Source organism: Hippocampus guttulatus, chromosome 1 (genome assembly GCF_054856545.1).
Source record: "Hippocampus guttulatus isolate MCC_2025c chromosome 1, RoL_Hgut_1.0, whole genome shotgun sequence".
Lineage (NCBI taxonomy): Eukaryota > Metazoa > Chordata > Actinopteri > Syngnathiformes > Syngnathidae > Hippocampus > Hippocampus guttulatus.
The window spans coordinates 11,378,123-11,397,245 of record NC_141261.1 but is presented as its reverse complement, the minus strand read 5'-3'; the positions used below and the strand labels follow the sequence as shown (position 1 = coordinate 11,397,245).

At 41.9% G+C, this 19,123-nt stretch overlaps 1 protein-coding gene across 16 annotated transcripts in view; it reads right to left on the bottom strand.

Moving 5' to 3' along the window:
* Positions 1–19,123, bottom strand: part of LOC147210370 (neural cell adhesion molecule L1-like protein) — a 46,848-nt gene that overhangs the window by 14,840 nt on the left and 12,885 nt on the right. For 6 of the 16 annotated variants that reach the window (XM_086109540.1, XM_086109550.1, XM_086109490.1 and 3 more), the window contains 16 exons: positions 18,079–18,245; positions 17,066–17,231; positions 16,850–16,974; positions 16,183–16,287; positions 15,500–15,697; positions 15,176–15,246; positions 14,116–14,338; positions 13,040–13,075; positions 12,448–12,563; positions 9,538–9,742; positions 9,256–9,378; positions 7,449–7,631; positions 2,563–2,583; positions 2,087–2,152; positions 1,560–1,673; positions 95–256 (listed from right to left, as the gene is read on the bottom strand). In XM_086109540.1, coding sequence (XP_085965666.1) covers positions 95–256; positions 1,560–1,673; positions 2,087–2,152; positions 2,563–2,583; positions 7,449–7,631; positions 9,256–9,378; positions 9,538–9,742; positions 12,448–12,563; positions 13,040–13,075; positions 14,116–14,338; positions 15,176–15,246; positions 15,500–15,697; positions 16,183–16,287; positions 16,850–16,974; positions 17,066–17,231; positions 18,079–18,245 — 2,081 coding nt within the window. The remainder of the gene's footprint in view (positions 1–94; positions 257–1,559; positions 1,674–2,086; positions 2,153–2,562; positions 2,584–7,448; positions 7,632–9,255; positions 9,379–9,537; positions 9,743–12,447; positions 12,564–13,039; positions 13,076–14,115; positions 14,339–15,175; positions 15,247–15,499; positions 15,698–16,182; positions 16,288–16,849; positions 16,975–17,065; positions 17,232–18,078; positions 18,246–19,123) is intronic. The other 10 variants (XM_086109606.1, XM_086109589.1, XM_086109615.1 and 7 more) reach the window with 5 other exon arrangements.

Sequence of the window (19,123 nt, the reverse complement as noted above, 5' to 3'; positions counted from 1 at the left end):
GGAGCTTGAGTGGATGGTGGTCCCTAAGTGGGTGTAGACAACTTGCGGCACTAAGCGCTACTGACTTTGACACAACATGTTTGCCACCTCTTACCTGTGACTTGCGTCTGGATAACGTCCTCGAAAATGCTAGCATTATCGAGCAAAGACTTGGCCATGAGGCGCACCGTGTACACCGTCCCCGGATTGAGCCCGTCAATTACATGGAAGCTTTGGGAAGCATTTACTGCCTTGGATATTCGCCAGTTACCATCACCTACACACAAGCCAAGCACAACAAGTGCACAAGCAGCGAGTCTCAAACGGTAATCCGAGCAGGATATAAAGACATGCTGCAAGAGTGGAAGCTCCAAAGTTGAACGCCCGTGAGATACCTGAGATTAGCCAACTACAGTAGGTTTCTGCGACCTTATCTTGTCATGGTGAAGGAGTTTTTTGTTGTTTTTTTTCCCTCAGCATCAATTACCATGACCGTATTTTCCACACTATAAGGCACCTAAAATCATTCAATTTTCTCAAAAGCCGACAGTGCACCTTATAATCCAATGGGCCATATTTATGGATCAATATTCAGATTTCTTGGACGTAGTATTTTAATTGTTCTGCAAAGTGCTTTGTTTCGGCTGCAGCGGTTGTGAAGGCTCGATATCAGTGGTTCTTAACCGTGTTAGTAGTACCGAACCCAACCAGTTCATATGCGCATTCACTTAAGCCTTCATTGGTGAAAAATAAAAATATGATTTTTTTTTTTACAAATTCAAGACATGAAAAACACATTTATTAAAAACTGAAAAAAGTTAACACAATTAGTATGAAGTATCATTTTTTTTAATTGTGCACAAAATGAACCAGCCAGTGATGGCCAAGCGGGCATATCATAACTTATTGACATGTTGAGTTGGGTGTGTCTTAACCTCCATGGCAGAGGCCCTGTCAAACCCCTGAGACTGATTCACCAAACCCCTAGGGTTCGATCGAACCCAGGTTAAGAACCACTGCTCTATATAAATAAAGCCGTATTGTATTGTATTGCCTTTAGCGTAGCTCCATCTAGTGGATGCATAATGCAACATCTGCCACTATTGTAGCTTCTATTCTATGCACCTTATAAAGCGGTATATATGAAAACCATTTTAAAATAGGCCATTCATTGGAGGTACGCCTGATACGCCGAAGTGCCTTATATTGTGGAAAAAACGGTATTCACAAATATGTTAATGTTACCTCCTACTAGTAACAGTGGTTAACTTATTTTACACTTGTGTCACTGTTAATGTTCAAAGTTTTTTGACAGTTTGACCCTGGAACTGACCATTTGTATTTCCATTCAGCCCCCCCCCCCCACTCCCCACAATGCCGTCATTGAAATGAATAAAGCAACATGGCTTGTGTTCGATCTTAAGAGGTTCCACTGAATGCCAAAAATCTAACTTAGAACATGTACCATTTCGAGGCAATGGCTATGGAGAAAATGTTGAAGCATTATTTTGGATGGACTACATTTGCATCAATGTCACCTAAAAACTTGTGTCATTGTGGAGCCGTCGCAAGAAGCTTACGGTTGTTCATATAAGCCACGTAAAGCTGCGAGTCCTGCTGCTCCTCCCTGGCAGTCCAGCTGATTTTGGCAGATGTGTCGCTCACGTAAGAGCTTATGTTCAACAGACCTGGAGCTGATAAAAGGGTGGAGAAATGGAGTGGAGGGGAAAATACAGCAGGAAAGGAGAGGAAAACACCACCGGGCACGGAAATGAGGGAAAGAAGACAGGAAAAGAGGATTAGCAAAAGCAAATAGGATACCCCTTGCCGTTTGAGAACAGTGCGGCTTGCCCTTCGAGATGACTGCTTAAAAAGGCAACCACGGCGCCCCCAGACTTAATTAATCAGAGCTGGATTTGGGCTCACGAAGGGTCAATGTCGTGCTAGTGGCCGCGTGCGACATCGACTCCTCTTTTAAGCAGAGCCGGGCGCCCGACTCAAACTGAGCAAAGCGACTTCACGCAAGGAGTCTCATTGTTCATTAAAAGTTGAGGTACTTGAAGACGGCGTCACAAGAAGCAGGAGCGAGAGTACACATTGTAAATACCTAAAGGAGGAGGATGAGTGGCTCTGCCTGGGATCAAGCGAGGAAAGGAAAGAGAGCAGTTGTGGTCTGAAATGACAGAAGATGTCTCAGAAGTTAGATTCCCGCTTCAGAGAAGCAAGACTTGAAGCAAGAAGAAGAAAAGACTACAAAAGACCGTAGAGATGGAAACATCCCAATTTTCCAGCTTTTCTGGGAAATTTTTGCTCGACGGAGTCTCAGTCCTTGAAGTGCCGTCATGCATGTTGACGTGCAAAACATTAGCTGTCTGGGAACCGACTGTGTTCAACCTTAATGTTTCTACTGGAGAGTAAACCACGACTGGAAAAACGAATGGAAGAAGTAAACACAAGCGAACCTAAACGTCGACTCTAAATAGAAGCAAATCTGAACCCCTTCACAAAATTTCGAATACTCAGATCTACCATACATCTGGCACTACATCTATGTCAGTGATCTGCAGAGGCGGTCATACATACTGCCGTCAACAGAGGCGCCAGCTGCAGTCAAGAAATACAAAAAGATGAATATTAGTCATGTGTTCAAGAAAAAGACACCTTTAGCGTCGGTGCATGTGCCACACACGAATCTCTCCTTAGGTCTCAGTGAACACAAACGGATGTTTGAATGAGCACAATTCTGATTGAGTGCAATGCTAAACATCTGCTTTCTTGAAAAATAAATGAAAAGAAATTAAATTAAATTTTCGGCGGCCCGGTGGTCGATTGGTTAGTGTGTCGACCTCACAGCGCAGAGGTGCAGGGTTTGCTCCGGCCTCCCTGTATGGAGTTTGCATGTTCTCCCCGTGCCTGCGTGGGTTTTATCCGGGTACTCCGGTTTTCTCCCACATTCAAAAACATGCGTGGCAGGTTAATGGAACACTCTAAATTGTCCCTCGGTATGAATGTGAGCACAGATGGTTGTTAGTCTATGTATGGATCCTGCGATTGGCTGGCAAACTGTTCAAGGTGTCCCCCTCCTAGTGCCCCTTGTGAGGATAAAGTGGATCGGAAAATGCTTATATATAAAATACTGCTTATATATATCTCCTCTTGTAATTTGTATACAGTGCCGTATATATTTCAGTCTGAAATATACATGTATGTTTCATCTTAATTATATTTCGGGGATTGTCTGTCTTTTGACTAAGTTTTTTAATTCATTACAATCTGTTTCCATCCATCCCAAAGGCATGAGTCATACCGAAAATAGGCTTCGCTGTGGTGACAGGCTTCCAACTCCATGTGCCTCTCTTTTCATTTCACTTCTTCACTTTGTTGGTCAACACGATACCGAAACTACATAAAGAGAAATACTATTGCCGCGTGTGCGCTGTGTGCATGAGTGGCTGCATGGCTCCTTGTACTAAAATAGATCCTGATTCTACTGATGGCTGATTTTTGGCTGCAGTCAACCTGAAGAGCTCTTGATTGCTATTTTTCCAAAACAAACTCTTATCAGCATTAGCTACTTTCAACGCGACCAGCCAACACATTGGCGATAAGTCGTCTGCTCAAATTTGGTGCAAGTGAGTAAATATTTGAATCCCTGTGGGATACTTGTGGTTATTTTCCTTGCCACTTGAGATGTGATCGCAATATGTGCTTGTGATGCTGTTTGTCTCGTTTGAAACCCACCTTATCTCTGCTGCCCTCTTATCTCAGAAGACCCCCAAGAGGGGAATGGACTCTTTTTTCCTCAATCACTTTTACTCTTCTTCCTTTTTTTGTCGAGAAATCTTTCAACTACTTTGCATTTAAATCTCATCTTGGCCACCTACAAATCAAGTTGTTTTCATTTGTTTTAAATGCCATTATGACTATTTAACGAATCGGTTTTATGGTGAACTTTTTTGGGGTATTTGTTATGTGAAATCTGCGGTAGTGTTATGCATATCTAGAACACAGTATAAATAATCTGTTTTGCTTTTTTTGTTGCTGTTCTGTCTCATGTCACACTCAGAAACTGTAAAATATAAAATATATATATATATATATATATATATATATATATATATATATATATATATATATATATATATGTGACCCAGTGGTCCAGTGATTAGCGCGTCGACTTCAGGGTGCTGAGGTACCGGGTTCAATTCCAGCTCCGGCCTCCCTGTATGGAGTTTGTATGTTCTCCCCGGGCCTGTGTGGGTTTTCTCTGGGTACTCCGGTTTCCTCCCACATTCCAAAAACATGCATGGCAATCTGAGTGAACACTCAAATTTGTCCTTCGGTGTGAGTGTGAGCGCGGTTGGTTGTTCATCTCCATGTACCCTGCGATTGGCTGGCAACCGGTTCACGGTGTCCCCCGCCTGCAAGCCAAACCATGCTCGGGTATTTACTTTTTGCACCTGGATTTCACACCTCTGCTTACTACATGGAGTTGCATTAATCATATGCACCATATTCTAAATTACCAAAGAAAATTCCTGGCCGGGTACCATATAATTGGTTGTCGAAATTTCCTTTGCTGGTCTGTGGGAAAAAAGATTATTTGGACAAAGTTGTTTTTCGCAAAACTTTTAAACCAACTGCTGGGGTGTGGGGGGGGGGGGGGGGGATACTCTTTTTCTTACATCGTTGACATATAAGTGTCCCTTAAAGGTAAAATATAAAAGACACATCTTGGTGTGTGGAATCATTTGATGCCCTGCGTTTCCTTTTCAGCCCTCACACTGTCTCTCAATCACCGCACATTAACGTCTCTGAATTCATGGTGCTCCTGCTTGGAGCTATTGGCAGCCATATATTATATGGAGTAACACGCCTGGAGCATCATACTCCCCAACCAGAACCAGTTTGATCTCTCCACCAAGCTGCATTTAGAATCTTAAGGCAGGGAGAAAACACCGGAACCCTCAAAGGAAACCTAAAAGCTGCGAAGGTATGAGTAACCTTTATTAAAGAGAGGACAAATATCTCCCTTTACGCTCACATTTTCCACCTGGCACATGCAGGGCTTATTTTCGAAAACTCCAAATGGCCTCTGCCTTGCCTGTGCACTAACTGCGTTGAAATTACAGTGCAGCCTCAATGGAAATGATCTGGATAAGGTGTGGTTGAAGCACGCCGGGTTGAATTACATGGCACAAGGAAAAAAAACAATCCACTGGTCTATGAGTTCTGTTTAAAATGTCATTTAATATTTGTATTTCGATTTTGGCAGTGGGTGGGGATGCTAAGAAGCAACAGGATTACAGTTCACTGAATGAATAAGAGCCTCTGCCTGGAAGAATCGCTGACCTATAGAGCCTGTGTAATCCACCCATTGTACAGTGTATCAGTTTGCTCGCATGTATTTGTTTGCGCTCTGGGTTGTCATCAAGCGTCAAAATAAAACTTTTTTTTTTACAACTATACTGTAAGTCAGTTCACTTTTTGTTGCTTATACTTCATTAGATTGTTTGTGCTCGCTGTGTTTTATTCCCAAAATGTATTCCTTTTATTATCTTTTTTTCACTTGAACAACGATGAATAGATAAATAAATTAATATGATCCAGCTTTTATCCGATTTAATTTTGTGAAAATAAACCCGTTTCCATTTGACTGTGATCAGTTATAATTCGTAACGATTGTGCAAAGTACATTTTGTTACAGTGAACATTCCGATATTTAATTATGCAGAAATTGCTGATCGCGAATAAAATATTTGACAGGAACGTTTTAATACCCGTTAAAGAAAGAAAAAAAAAGCTGCTATTTACTGTTCAGTGGTCAGACTGGAGGAAAAAAAAGATACAAATCCTTTCTGTAGACCACATTACCACCAATACTAAAATATATTTATAGACATATTACAGTTTCATCGTTTTTTTTAATTAATATTATACTCACCACCCTCAAAGCTGATTTTCAGAGGAGAGTAAACAATTCATTGGAATTTAAACGGTTCTCTAATTGCACACAATTTGGAGCACAAATTGCCAACACTAATGCGGCTATTATTATTCAATTAGAACAAGAGAGAAGAAAAGTTGGGCGGGTTTATTTTATCTTTTTTTTGCTACCTAAATCGAAGGCGAACTACACACAATTGATATTTTAAAAGACATCATTACTAAACGCCAAACTTTTATCACCGACATTAAATAGTTTGCCATTCCTCACGTTTCAAAACTAAGAGATAAAGAGATGTTCGAGGTGCTTGTTGTTCTCACCCTCATTAGCATACCTCATTTCACTATCTATTGTACTTTGTATGCGACATCCTGATGAACATTCCAGTTGTTAATCACGCATTCAATACATGTATCCATTTTCAATAGCGTTTGTCCTCATTGGGGTAGCGGGGTGAGCTGGAGCGTATCCCAGTACATCCTAGACTGGTTGATAGCCATTCGCAGCCTTTGAGAAGTTTGCCATCGGAAAAGAATATTCATTAGTCTCGATGACATCTGCTAAGAATGCATATTGCCGATTCTCAGCCGCAACCGCCTGCTATCGTAACGTGGGTAGCGATAGCGTTGTGTGCTATCAGTTTATTGAGGTTATTTCAAAGTGACTCTCCCGATGGAATATTAATTCGAGCCGGCAAAAATGGGGATTAATAAATGCCTGTAATTGTCCTGATATTCAATGACATCTCCCTGTTTCGGATTCACTCTTTCTTTATTATTATGTCAAAATGAACAAAATGAGACATACGCGTTTATTTGTGCCCACTCCTCAGTTGTGTTTAACCCTTTCAGGGACAGCGGTCACGACAGTGGACGGCCTATCATGTTCCAGGTTATCATTCTTTGTGCATGAAAGGGTTAATGATAAAAATGTTTCTGATGTGTTCATGTGTGGTTTCAATCTCCAGTGGACCATCTCAAAGTGGAGTTTGCATATTCTCCCCATGCTTACGTGAAGTGACGACTCAAAATATGCCCTGCGATTGACGAGCGACCAGTGCGGGGTGTAAGCTATCTTTCAGCAGGGATACGCTCCAGTACCGCCTTAATGAAAACAAGGAGGATAGACCATGAGAGGCTGGATGGATGTGATGAAAAAAGTAGCCTGTGCAGGGGAATACTTTGCTTTGTTTTGAAAGTTCAATCACCGGCACACAATTGATTGTTGGCAAACTTATTACTGGATTGTCTCTTAGCGCAAATCTTCCCATCTTTTTTTCCTCCTATTTGGTGGGCGGGGCTGTTTTGATGTAGGTTCTCTAAAGGGATGCCATTAATGACTCCAAACATCCCTACTTAACTGGGCTCGGGCTGGTTTGCCCATCAAGAAAGTGTAGGTAATCTTACGGAACACAGTTTTCTCTGATTGTTTCTCCATCCAAATACTCACCGTTGGATCTAACAAGATCATACAGCTCCTCATCCAGTTTTCTATTATCAACGCATCTTTTTCATGTACTCACGTGCCGGGGTGGCAGTGCTGCTCTCCTGTGCCAGTGGAGGTCCGCACCCTGCCCGGGTGCAGGCACTGAGGTGGAAGAGATAGAGGCTGCCCTCTTCTAAGCCCTCCAGCTGCCAGTGGGTGGTGTCGGGCCCTGCGATGTTCATTTCCCAGGAATCCAGCGCCTCCTTTGTGGTCTCATTAACTACAAGAAAGACATGACGTCAGTTTAAGTGGCGCAAGCGAGCTGAGAGACTCGGCGGATGTCCGAGACGTCACCAGCACATGTTGTATGTTAATGGGACAACGCTGAACTCAGGGTCAGCGGCCAGGGGACGGGCAAAGGATGAAGAGGTGTCATGCTCACTCATGCGATAAAGCAAAATGTCGCAGATACATGTCGTGACAGGTGAGCTGAGCAGGAATACATTAAGATGTCAAGAGGGAGATGAGGCGGAATATATGGAACTCAAAAGAAGCGGGGGAAGACTTTTAATAAGTGGCAGTTGATGAAGGGGGAGGAAGCAAAATATGGGAGAATCAGCATTCTAAAAGTGGGTAAACAAAGCCGCAAAACTAGAAGAAAGCTCGCAAATGCAGAAGAAAGAGGAAAACATTTGCATAAAGTGGAGGCGGCGCATCGAAGTGGGAATATAGGGGCAATCAGGAGCAGTCAAACATATCACCCAACATGCATTATAGATCAAAGTGCAGCGCCGAGTGCGGGAAGCAACATTGATGCCAATGTTGAAACGCAGGTGAGGGCTGATGGCTGATCCTGTGCCAAAGCCGCTCGCCGCCACTTTAGGAGTTTTCATGTGCTGATGAGTGCCAACGGGTTAGTCGTCGGCTAATTTAAACGTACCTTATTGGCACAATCAACACACAGTTACATTTTCAAAGGTGGCACAAATAGGCGGGGGGTGGGGGGGTGAGGCGCTATCATATCACGACACCATTCAGTCAATGAAAATGTGAAAGAGCAAAGCCCCCTCACTCACCAGCATTTCTCATGCATCTGGGAAAAGCTGGTGAATGGCGAGGGGGTGGGGTGGGGGGTTCATCGGGGCAAAGGCAGCCTACACATGAAAGATTGTTTTCGGGAAAGAATCTGCACTCCCAGTGGATGCGAGAAGTTAAGAAGTCAACACTCTTTGGGGTGTTGGTAGAGCCTTGTTCAGAACTAAACACTGCCATCTAGAGTTGAACATCGACTCATACAGAGGCTTTCTTTGAATCCAATTAGGTGACCTGTATATTCAACCCGGAACGCTGATTCACCGGGGAAATCAATACAAACACGAGGAAATGGCTCACAATCCTTATCATGAAATAAGTCCCTGTGGTTTGTCAGTCTACTATTCTTAAAAGCTCTTTCCTGTGCTCCAAAGTAAACCAGCTATGTGGCAATGCAAGCATGCGACCTGACCGCAAAAACAAGTCAGTCAAATCTTGCTTGTCTAACAATGCTATTTCCAAAGCGCAGCAGTTTTTTTTTGTTTTCGGTCGAATGTGTAACATTGCTGTTAAGAGAAATGTAAGGACACTAGAAAACGCTTGGTACAACCTAACTGAGGTGATTGATTCATACCCTCCCAAAAAAGAAAAATCTGATGAAATTAATGTACATTAAACCTTTTATATACATTCAACCTGTTAAACAAACCATATGTATGTCAAATAATGGACACATTGCCTCCCACATGTAAAATCGAATGTGGTACACATATTCATGCATACAATCCCAGAGGGCTTCAGTATGTGTGAATCGACCAGCCGTAGGTTATTGTGATGTTTGTGTACGTGTGTGAGTTCCTGGGTACACATACTGAGGTGGTACTGCAGCAGGTAGCCAGTCAGGATGCCGTTTGCAACCAGCGGCGGAGCCCATACAAGCCGGATGGACTCTTTCTGGACATTGGAGGTGGTCAGAATGGGCACTTGTTCCGGAACTGAAAAATAATTAGAAATTGCACTCGTATCTCTCCAAACAACGAGTTGCAATTTTTGTCTGCCATTTTTGCACGGCTGTGAAGGCTGTGAGTGCTGAAGGAAGAGCCAAGTGTTCGTAACTCTAGCAGTACAGCATCTAGTCGGCATGTTCATCTCACCTCCCTCTGGTGTGTTGAAGGTGACTGGGTCACTACTAGGCCCATTTCCCTTCTTGTTGAAGACGTTGACAGTGAGCATATACTCTGAGAAGGCGTCCAGGTTGGGCACAATGGCATGCGTCCTCTTCCCGGGAAATGACAGCATGTGGCGCTCATCCAAGATCTTGTCTGGATTCAGGAAACTTCGCTTCAGCAGCCAGTGAACCTGGAAGAAGCAAGCAATGGGGAAATGCTGACCAAGAGAAGGTTCAAAAAAATTGGCCATCCAACGAGACTTAACCACGGACCCGTTTTGTTTCCAATTTTTCTCGTCATTGAAAATGAAAAGTCCATTCGCGGCTGTACCTTTCAGGTGTAAAAACTGTCAAATATGCCGGGGGCTTCATGAGTATCGTCAGTGCAGAACGACTTGAGGTCAAATTCAAGCAAAGTTGACCGCTTAAAGAATTATTTGAGGGAAATGGTCCCTGTAAATCAAACAATAGTCAATACAGTATATTAAGTGTTACCTGGAAAAAAATGGTCCCATGAAGTGAACACAATATAGAATGTTTATTGTGTTATATGTATCGAATGTGGTAAATCTGAAAATAGTTTTCATGGGACTTAAATGTTTGTAAGTTCATTAAAATAACAAGCCTTGGGCAGACGTGACTGTCATGCACTTTACTTTGGAGTCAGGCAATCCTCCATTAAGCGTCACCAGTTGGTCCAAAATGCTGCTACTCGCCTCTTGACTGTTACTTGTAAGAGGGAGCACAAAACTCCTACTTTGGCATCCCTTCACTGGCTCCCGATACATGTTAGAGTATCATGTAAGATCCTATTATTTGTTTTCAAATCTTGAAATGGCTACGCCCCACGTTACCTTTCGAAACTCCTCCGCACCCCAGGTCTGCGGATGAGACACTATTAGAGGTACAGAGAATTTTGAGGCTCAAAGTGGATAGGGCCTTTTCCGTTGCTGGTCCCTCTTTTTGGAATGACCTCCCACTGAATGTTCGCAAGCCCCCTCGCTGCCCATCTTTGATACTCAACTTAAAACTCTAAAAAAATTTTTTTTTTAAAAACCTTAAACTAAACTAAAAGCCAATAAATAGCTTTTAACTCAGCATGAGATTTGAGTTTTACTTTGACTGTTTTTGTGCTTTCTACTGTCATAGTTATTCATGTATTGTTTTATTGTTTACCAAGTCTGTACAAGGTACTATGTACTATTTTATTATTAATATCAATATCATCATATTGTCATGAGCTTGCATCCTTCACGACTCTCAAGGTACTATTGAGCAAGGCACCAGAACCCACCGGAAACGTAACTGAGCGTTTACCCAAGTCACTCTGATGTCTCTCCGTGTATATGCGTCATCTGCTTCACTTCTTTTTCTTTTTTAAACGTGTATAATGTTTCTTCCTTGCCCCTGACAGGGACAGTTGAGTTTAATTACACTGCAACATTTGGTAAAGTGTGACAAGAAAAACGACCAATGAAACACCTTGTTGTTGTTGTTATTTATTGCCCAGACAGGCTGCCATCTGTTGAGGTGTGAAAACACTGACTTTCTTCAAAATTGGCACATCAAAGGCGGAACAGCATCATAGACATTTATCCGCCTGTGCCGTTTTGACGGAACTCAATAGGCCGGGACATTGACTGTACGTGAGAATTCAAACAGCCGATGCGGCTTCCCGCATGAACGGTGATCTCTGCGCCAGCGTCTTGTGTGATGTATTCGATATGTGTTGGACAGCAACGATTGGGCGTGGGAATCGATTTTCCGGAGTCAAACTTCACACCCTCATCCCGTGACACACAGCTGTCGTTCAGCCGCTTTTACACCTCTGGGACTACCTCGACAGCCGGAAAGGTCAACTTCAGTATTGGTACCTTACATAACCTCCTTCATATCTCTCTGACCTTCTCCAAATCAACAATGCCACTCGTACTCGAAGGTCCGCCTTACCTACCTCCAGCATGTCTGTTCACCAAAATCATGACTTTACAGGAGACCCCAAAAACTGCACGTTTGTTTAACGCTGCATCGTCAAAGAGAGTAAGCTATTTTCAACACTTTAGATCAGTCAATGATTTGCTAAAGTAACACCCAAACTAATGTAGACTGACTAATAGTAGAGTTTTGTGAAATAATGTCCTTGTTTCAATTCTTAATTTTATATACACTAGTTTGCAAGACCAAGAGGAAAAATAAGTAAAAAAAACAAAAAAAAATGTTTACGTGAAAGGGATGTCCGAATCCAAAAAGCGACAAAAATGGACACGTGATTTTCGCAGGACAGCGACGACGTATGTACAGTTGGTAATGGAGAGACAGATCTGATCACAGATCCCTTTTTGTTGTCATGCTATCATATCAGCAGGAAAATGATGCTTGCCATAAAATCTGAATGGAAAACAGATAAAGCATTTGATTTTCCTGGTCAATATATATATATATATATATATATATATATATATATATTTTTTTTTTTTTTTTTAAACAGCGATGCAAGTAAAGCGTTCTGGATAAAAAAAATTGCGCTGATTTCGAATCTCCCCTTGTTTTTCTGTATCACATCAGTTTTTTTTAATAACAATACTACTACTACTACTAATCATAATAATAATACAAAAGGTAACGTAGTAATATATTTTGAAAAATTTATGAAGGGTTAGGTTCAGTAAAAGGTAGAATTTCTTTTTTTCTGAAATGTCGTAGCACAAGCTTTTGAAGGTCAAACTTCAAAACAACAGAAAAATATGTCAAAAACCAAATGTGCTGGAAAAATTGTTTTCAATCAGCGGCAAAAATATTTTTAATAAGACATAAGCCAACTCTGTTTATTTTATTGCTGTTGACCAGTGTGATTTGCACACAAATCATTTTGGAGTGGTGCTTGATGAAAACTTACATGGTACCCCTTTAGGTGACCTCTCAGTGTGGCCGGTGGAACTGGGGTCCAGCTTACTCTCAGAACAGTTGTGTTCATCACCTCCACTGCGACATCCCGCGGTGCGGCGGTGGGAACTAAAGGACACATGGAGGGAGGTCACGCAACTCGACAGAGACTCACAAAGTCTCCAGTCAAGCGCAGGAAAATTACTGCACAGAAATGTTGGTGCAACTGTTTTTGGTCGAGCTGCTAACGGTGGTACAATATGAGCAGGCATTTATATGTGAAAGCAAAATGGCCCGAATCATCTTTCAAGTGTAGGGGGGGGGACACCAAAAAAAGAGCTCTACATAATTTCTGCTCTACGTGGTTGGACAGGATGGAAGCAAAGCAGAAACTAGAAGCAGCAGCATCACGCCTCGGTTAGTCGATACGCTGCGGAGCGCCTCGTGATCTAATAAAGGTCGCACAGATTTTGAGGCAGAGGCAGTACATTTCAGATCTCACAGCTCCACAAAAGGTTATTTGCCACCTGCTGCATTTGAGGGTGGGAAAAGTCACTACAGCACAGCTGCACAAGCAAACAGAAAAAAAAATAAAATAACTTAACCTGACAAATTTTCCCGTAGACAATGGCGAAAGATGACTGAAGACGGGGCGTGGTACGATAATAATAAAAAAAAAAGAAATGAAAAAAATGAATTAAGGAAATAATACACAGTAGGAGATAGTTGAGTCACCATTTAAGCCGAAGTTCCCCTGGCAATAGTGTATGAATGCAGATGGATGATGTCAGCAAGGTGAAATGCCAAAGGAAAAAAAATGGCTGTTTCCTAGTTCATTCTGGGTAAGACCATTTGAGAACATTTTATGTTGGCGGCATGGCACACGAGTGCTGAGCAAATCGGCCTGCCAGTTTGAGAGATTGGCGGTTCGAGTCCGGGCGCCAGACTTCTTGTGTCGAATTTGTTTGTTCTCCCCATTCTTTTTTTCAGGTACTCTGGTTTCCACTCACATTCCCCAAAACGTGCCCTAAATTGCTCTTTGGTGTGAATGTAAGTGTGAAGGGTTGTTTGTCTACATGCAACTCGGACTGGTTGGTGACCAGTCCAGACTGTTCCTCGCCTATTCATCTACATCGCCCAAAGTTGGCACTACCTCACCCATTATCCTTGATATGCCTCGATTGTGAGGATTAAGCGGTTCAGATAATGGATGGATGCTAGTAATGTCACCTATTTTTCTGACACCCTCCCTGCTCCTTCTGCCCACCTTCCCCTTTGATAACTAACCTTTCAGCTCATGTCAAATGTCATTTTTAGTTTTTTGTTTTTTGATCATGCCACGGGCCGCTGAAAATGGATTGCTGGCCGCAAATGGCCCTAGGACCGTAGTTTGGAAACCACTGGTTTAAGGGGTCAAAAATCAGTATCATTATGTGTGTTCAACACTTGATTTCCTGTTGTTCAAGCTTGTTGAATTAAATCGACAGCTCCTCTCCTGGTTACAGCTATGTAATGCACTCCTTCAAAAAAACAAAAAAAACAATCATGCTGCGTTTTATCTCCAAGGGAAATGTTGTATGATGCAGTGGAGTATGAGCGTGAAAGCCTGTCTCCCAGCAGCATTTCTACAATAAATAAATGCTCTGCAATATTTGTAGCTACTGGTGCAATATTCACTCACCATCTTCTCCAGAATAACCCGTAGCAATTTTAGGCTCCGGTCCCCAGCCGTGGCTGTTCCTGCTCTGAATTTTTATTTCATACGGGATGAATGTTGACGTGTTTCTCACAACAAAGGAGTGTCTTTTGATCAGGTGTTCTGTCCAGGTATCGTCCACAGCGAGTTTCCTGTAGCTGACTTTGTACTCCAGGCCTGGGCCATTGTGTTCGACAGGCAACAGTGGCTACACAATGAGGACATTTCTTAGCCGTTGGGCGACGATCCGAGTACAGTGGTACCTCTACTTATGATATTAATTGGTTCTGGAAGAAATTTCCTAACTAGAAAAATGTGTTAGTAGAGATGCGTTTTCCATGTAAATGCCCGAATCCGTTCCAAGCCCGCCCAAAATTCAAACATAAATGTTTCCTCAAGCATAAAAATGCATCAAAATATGGAACAAATACATGTTACAATTAGATTATTGCAGAGTTGTCCATAATGTAAAAAAAAAAGAAAAAAATTATCAAGAATAAAAATGATGGTCATTTAACTTAACTGCATCCTCGTCGTTTTTTGCGCTTTATAGTTCATGTTCTCTCTCAGAAGTGGTTTTCGCTTGGCGTTTTGAAAAGAACTGATCCAAGGATGTTCGCTTTTGTCGGCATTTAACAATCCTTCGAAAATGTCCAAGGCAAACATCAGCATAGTGAGCGATCGCTCGACTGGTGAAGACTTTTTCTGGATGATTCACATTTACGTAAAATTATCAACAAACGATGACGACGCTGCATAAACACTGTATCTACACATTTAGACACATACGGTAGGGGTCCCCTCTTAGCCAAATGGGATGACAGGATAATGCTCGGTAATAGCCAATAGCAAAGCAGTTATAAATATGTTGTGTTCAGGAAACTTGGAGCTGTGACTAGCAGGCCATACTGTATTTTTCCCTTTCGTATCTTGAAATTGCTTTCGTAATAAGAGGCAATAATTTCTTGTTGAGACGTTTCGTATGAAGAAACGTTTGTAAGTAGAGGTACCACTGTACATGGAAATGTGTTTTGTAAAATCTTACCTCCCAGCTGATTTCCATTTGATGAGGTAGATGGCCTTCTATTTTAATGTTTTCTGGGTTCCTATCAGGAGCTTTGAAGGGGGGAAAAAAAGATGATTCTTGGACACTGAATTATGCACACACAGTACTGTCATCGTTAAGCCGCAACAAAATACTGTGGAGCAAACTTCTTTTGTAAGTTCAAAGGTATACTTTCACTGATGGCAGAATTACACTGTGTGATTCTAGCTGGCCCCCCACACAATTTAAAAAGAAGTGTGAAAACTTAATCAGAGCAGAAAGCACAGACTCAAGCGAGAGAGCGAGCGAGTGAGTGAGTCTCACCAGCTGGGGGGTTTTTGTAGCGCTCAGTGGGCTCACTGGGGGGCCCAGGTCCAACAGCATTCACTGCGTACACTCTGAACTGGTAGTTAAGATGTCCGTGGAGTGCCAGCTCGGCTGTTGCCTGGTTACCGGGGACTTTGTGGAGCTCTTTCCACTTGCCCGGTTCCCATTGGCTCTCCTCATACTCCACAATGAATTCTGTATTCATACAAGAGATCAGGTCGCTGCACATTTAATCATCACAACACACATATGTGAACATTCCTTTGATCTTCTGAAATCATACGTGAACATCCTGTTTCTGATGTATTATCTTCATGAAGGCTCACTATGTGGTTTAAAATGAGGACATTGCTGATTTAATTTCATTAATTTCAACTCATTTAATATGATGATTAGATGAAGATGATTCTTAACTAAATTTGCCCGGCAAGAAAATGCATTTGGGACATTTCAATGTGCAAGTTAAACGCTTTTAGTAAAACTAAATACTGGTTGAGCAGGCTCATCACAGCACATGAAATAGTTCAAAATTTCGACTTCTTTCTCGATTATTCCATAAGAGGTTGGGAACTTTAACATGACAAGAGCACAATAACTCTGTAACCTTTTCAATGGCCATAATGTGTCCGTAAACATTAATGAAAAAAGTGAACCCGTAATTCACGTCAGTTTTGTCTCACCGATTATGGAACTGTTGTGGTCACTGCCAGGCACCCAAGCCAAAAGGACATGTCTCTGATTCTTGAGTTCAGTTATCTCGACGTTTTGCGGGGCATCTGGAACATCTGCAACATAGAACAACATTCAAGTCACACAAGCTTTTTCAATATAAGGTGTGCTCCTTCTTGCGGCAGTCAATCGTACATATATAGTATCGCTATCCACGACTCACCCTGCTGACCAGGTTTGTGTGGTGAAACACACATCCTTACTGAAGCAAAAAATAAATAAATAAATAAAAATTCACGTCACAATTAAGCTTTATAAAGGAGTATTTTATGAAACATCTTTTGTCGCTTCTGGGCCAACATATGCAGGGCCCTCAGCGCTCTTAAGTTTAGTGCTTCTATAATTCCTTTGCTAACAAGGGTAATGACTCCAAAACAGTACTATAAGGATGAAAGGATGTATTAACATACATTTACTTAACAACTGAGTCGCTGCTCTGTCCGCCATGTAAAATATGTGCAAGTAAGAAACAAAAACTTGAATGTTCTCAGTGCAGAGACACATGGCGTTGGAATATGTTTTGAATTCGCAATCAATACATCCTTCCCATCCGTGGCCCATCACGATACACTGTGTATATGAAAGCGGTAGAAAGTATTATTCACACAAGCACCTTACCAAGTACTGTAAGAAGCGCAGTACGATTGACCCCATCCAGGCGCGTTCTGGCCATGCATGTGTATGCTCCCTCATCATTTAGATTCACGTTCATGATCTGCAGCATGCCATCACCCACAAAGTACCTGAACATAAAAGCCTTTGATCAGGTCCTGGTTGACAACAATACACATGACCAGGACCGATGGAAGGAAAAACGTTATTGTATCTGCAAACCTGGAAGGTTCCTCTGTGGGAAATGTCATTTCCTCCCCATCCTTTATCCAAACCACCTGAAAGGAGTCGGCAAGACTTTTGTCATACTCGGCCTGACACATCAACTGGGCTGTGGTTCCGCTGATGACCTGCATGTCCTGAGGTGCATTAACAATGTGTGTGGGGTCTAGAAACACAAAGCCAGTGGGGAAAATGTCTGAGACTATGTATGGATGGGTGACACATTACCCATCAAGCCATTCATCCATCATCCCATCCATTTTTTTTTCATTTCCAGGTGAGCAGGAGCCTTGCACTAGCATTATCACGGATAAGCTAGCAAGCTAGATAGATAGATAGATAGATAGCTAGCTTGATAGATAGAAAGATAGATTGACACACACACTTGACAAAAGGGTGAAAGAACGCTCTGAAAAACACTCGATTTTCACAAATACCAAAGATATGATCAGCTATTATACCTGCCTAAGGTGGCTACTTCAATGAGTCAAAAATGTACAATGCATTTTTCTTGGAGATTGATACACTAATTTCTACTGTATCTTGACATGTTCGTTGGTTATATGCCTCCATTGCAGATGATGATGAGATATTCCAACAGCATGACTTTGAATTAAAGAAAAGGGAAGAAAACCAAAACTAAGTGTTCTAAAACTTGATACCGGTGAACAGATCTATTTGCTTGGCATATGTTTTCCTGACCTTTTTTTTTAAATTAAAATAAATGTGAGTACCGGTATACAAAATGTACACGTGTTCTTCTTTTACAAAACAAACACCTTCGTGTACATAATTCCATTCCAATTATTAGTTCTTCCAGTCTGGAACCAAGTCATTATCCACAGCCATCCAAAATCCCTGTCATCTTTAAGGCTAATTTATTAATTTACCTCAACCATTACAACTCTCATGAATAGGTTTATTTGTCATCATTTGTGTTCATTTGTGCTCGGCCCTTTCAGAACTATCTTGTCAACTAATGCTTGAGCAATTTTCTTATTTTGTTGTGATACCTTTCACTGCCAGCACAGCCATGATAGACGACTTGCCCTCGCTGTTATCGGCAACACAGACGTATTCGCCGCTGTCTTTCTTTTCTGCACTGGAGATTTGTAACGACCCGTTCTGAAGGGTAACAAATCTTTCTCCCTCAATGGTTTCTGGAGTCTCATCTTTGGCCCTAGGAGAGAGAAGGAATGCTTTCAAATACACTTGGTGCTGCAAATCTGACAACCAATTCCATTATACCGAGCTAAATTAAAAGCAATATTTTTACAGGGTTCACAATATCGCATATTTCCTTCTGGGTGAATGGTCAAAAATTCCGACAGGTACTGGACACTTCTTGAAGAAAGTTTTCCCATAAGAGTGGGAGCTGCAGTACTATTTTCCGTACTATAAGGCGCTTCAGATGATGAGGCGAATCTTCAATGAATAGACTATTTTAAAACCGTTTTAATATACAGTATAGGACGCACTGCATTGTGAAGTGCATCGAATAGAAGCTACAATGGTGTAATTGGACAAACTCCGCCATACATCGGTTGGGATAGGCACCCTAAAGAGGACAAGGGGTGCAGTAGATAATTGATGATTTGGAAAGAATGCTTGTTTTCTGCAATAAAACGTCACAATTGCTCTTACTTGTGATCCAAATTTGCGCCTTTGTGACCTTGCCATGTATTTATATCCAAGTCAAGTTGCTCGCAGTTGGTCACAGCCGCCATCGTGTGTCATACTTAATTGGCAGTTCTCATGGTAATGAAATGACTTTTGAAATGTGACGGTGAGGCAGTTATTTTGAGATCAAATTAACTACTGTACCGTATTTTCCGGAGTATAAGTCACAGTTTTTTTCATAGTTTGGCCGGGGGTGCGACGTATACTCTGGAGCGACTTATGTGTGAAATGGTTAACACGTTGTACACATCACATGTTACTTTCACATTAAACCGCAAGAGGGTGCCTGTGTTGCTACTTTCTACGTTGGCGGTAACTGAGAAAAACAGCTGACGATGACTCTGACGTAAGTGACGAATAAGAGGAAGCGCTGCATCT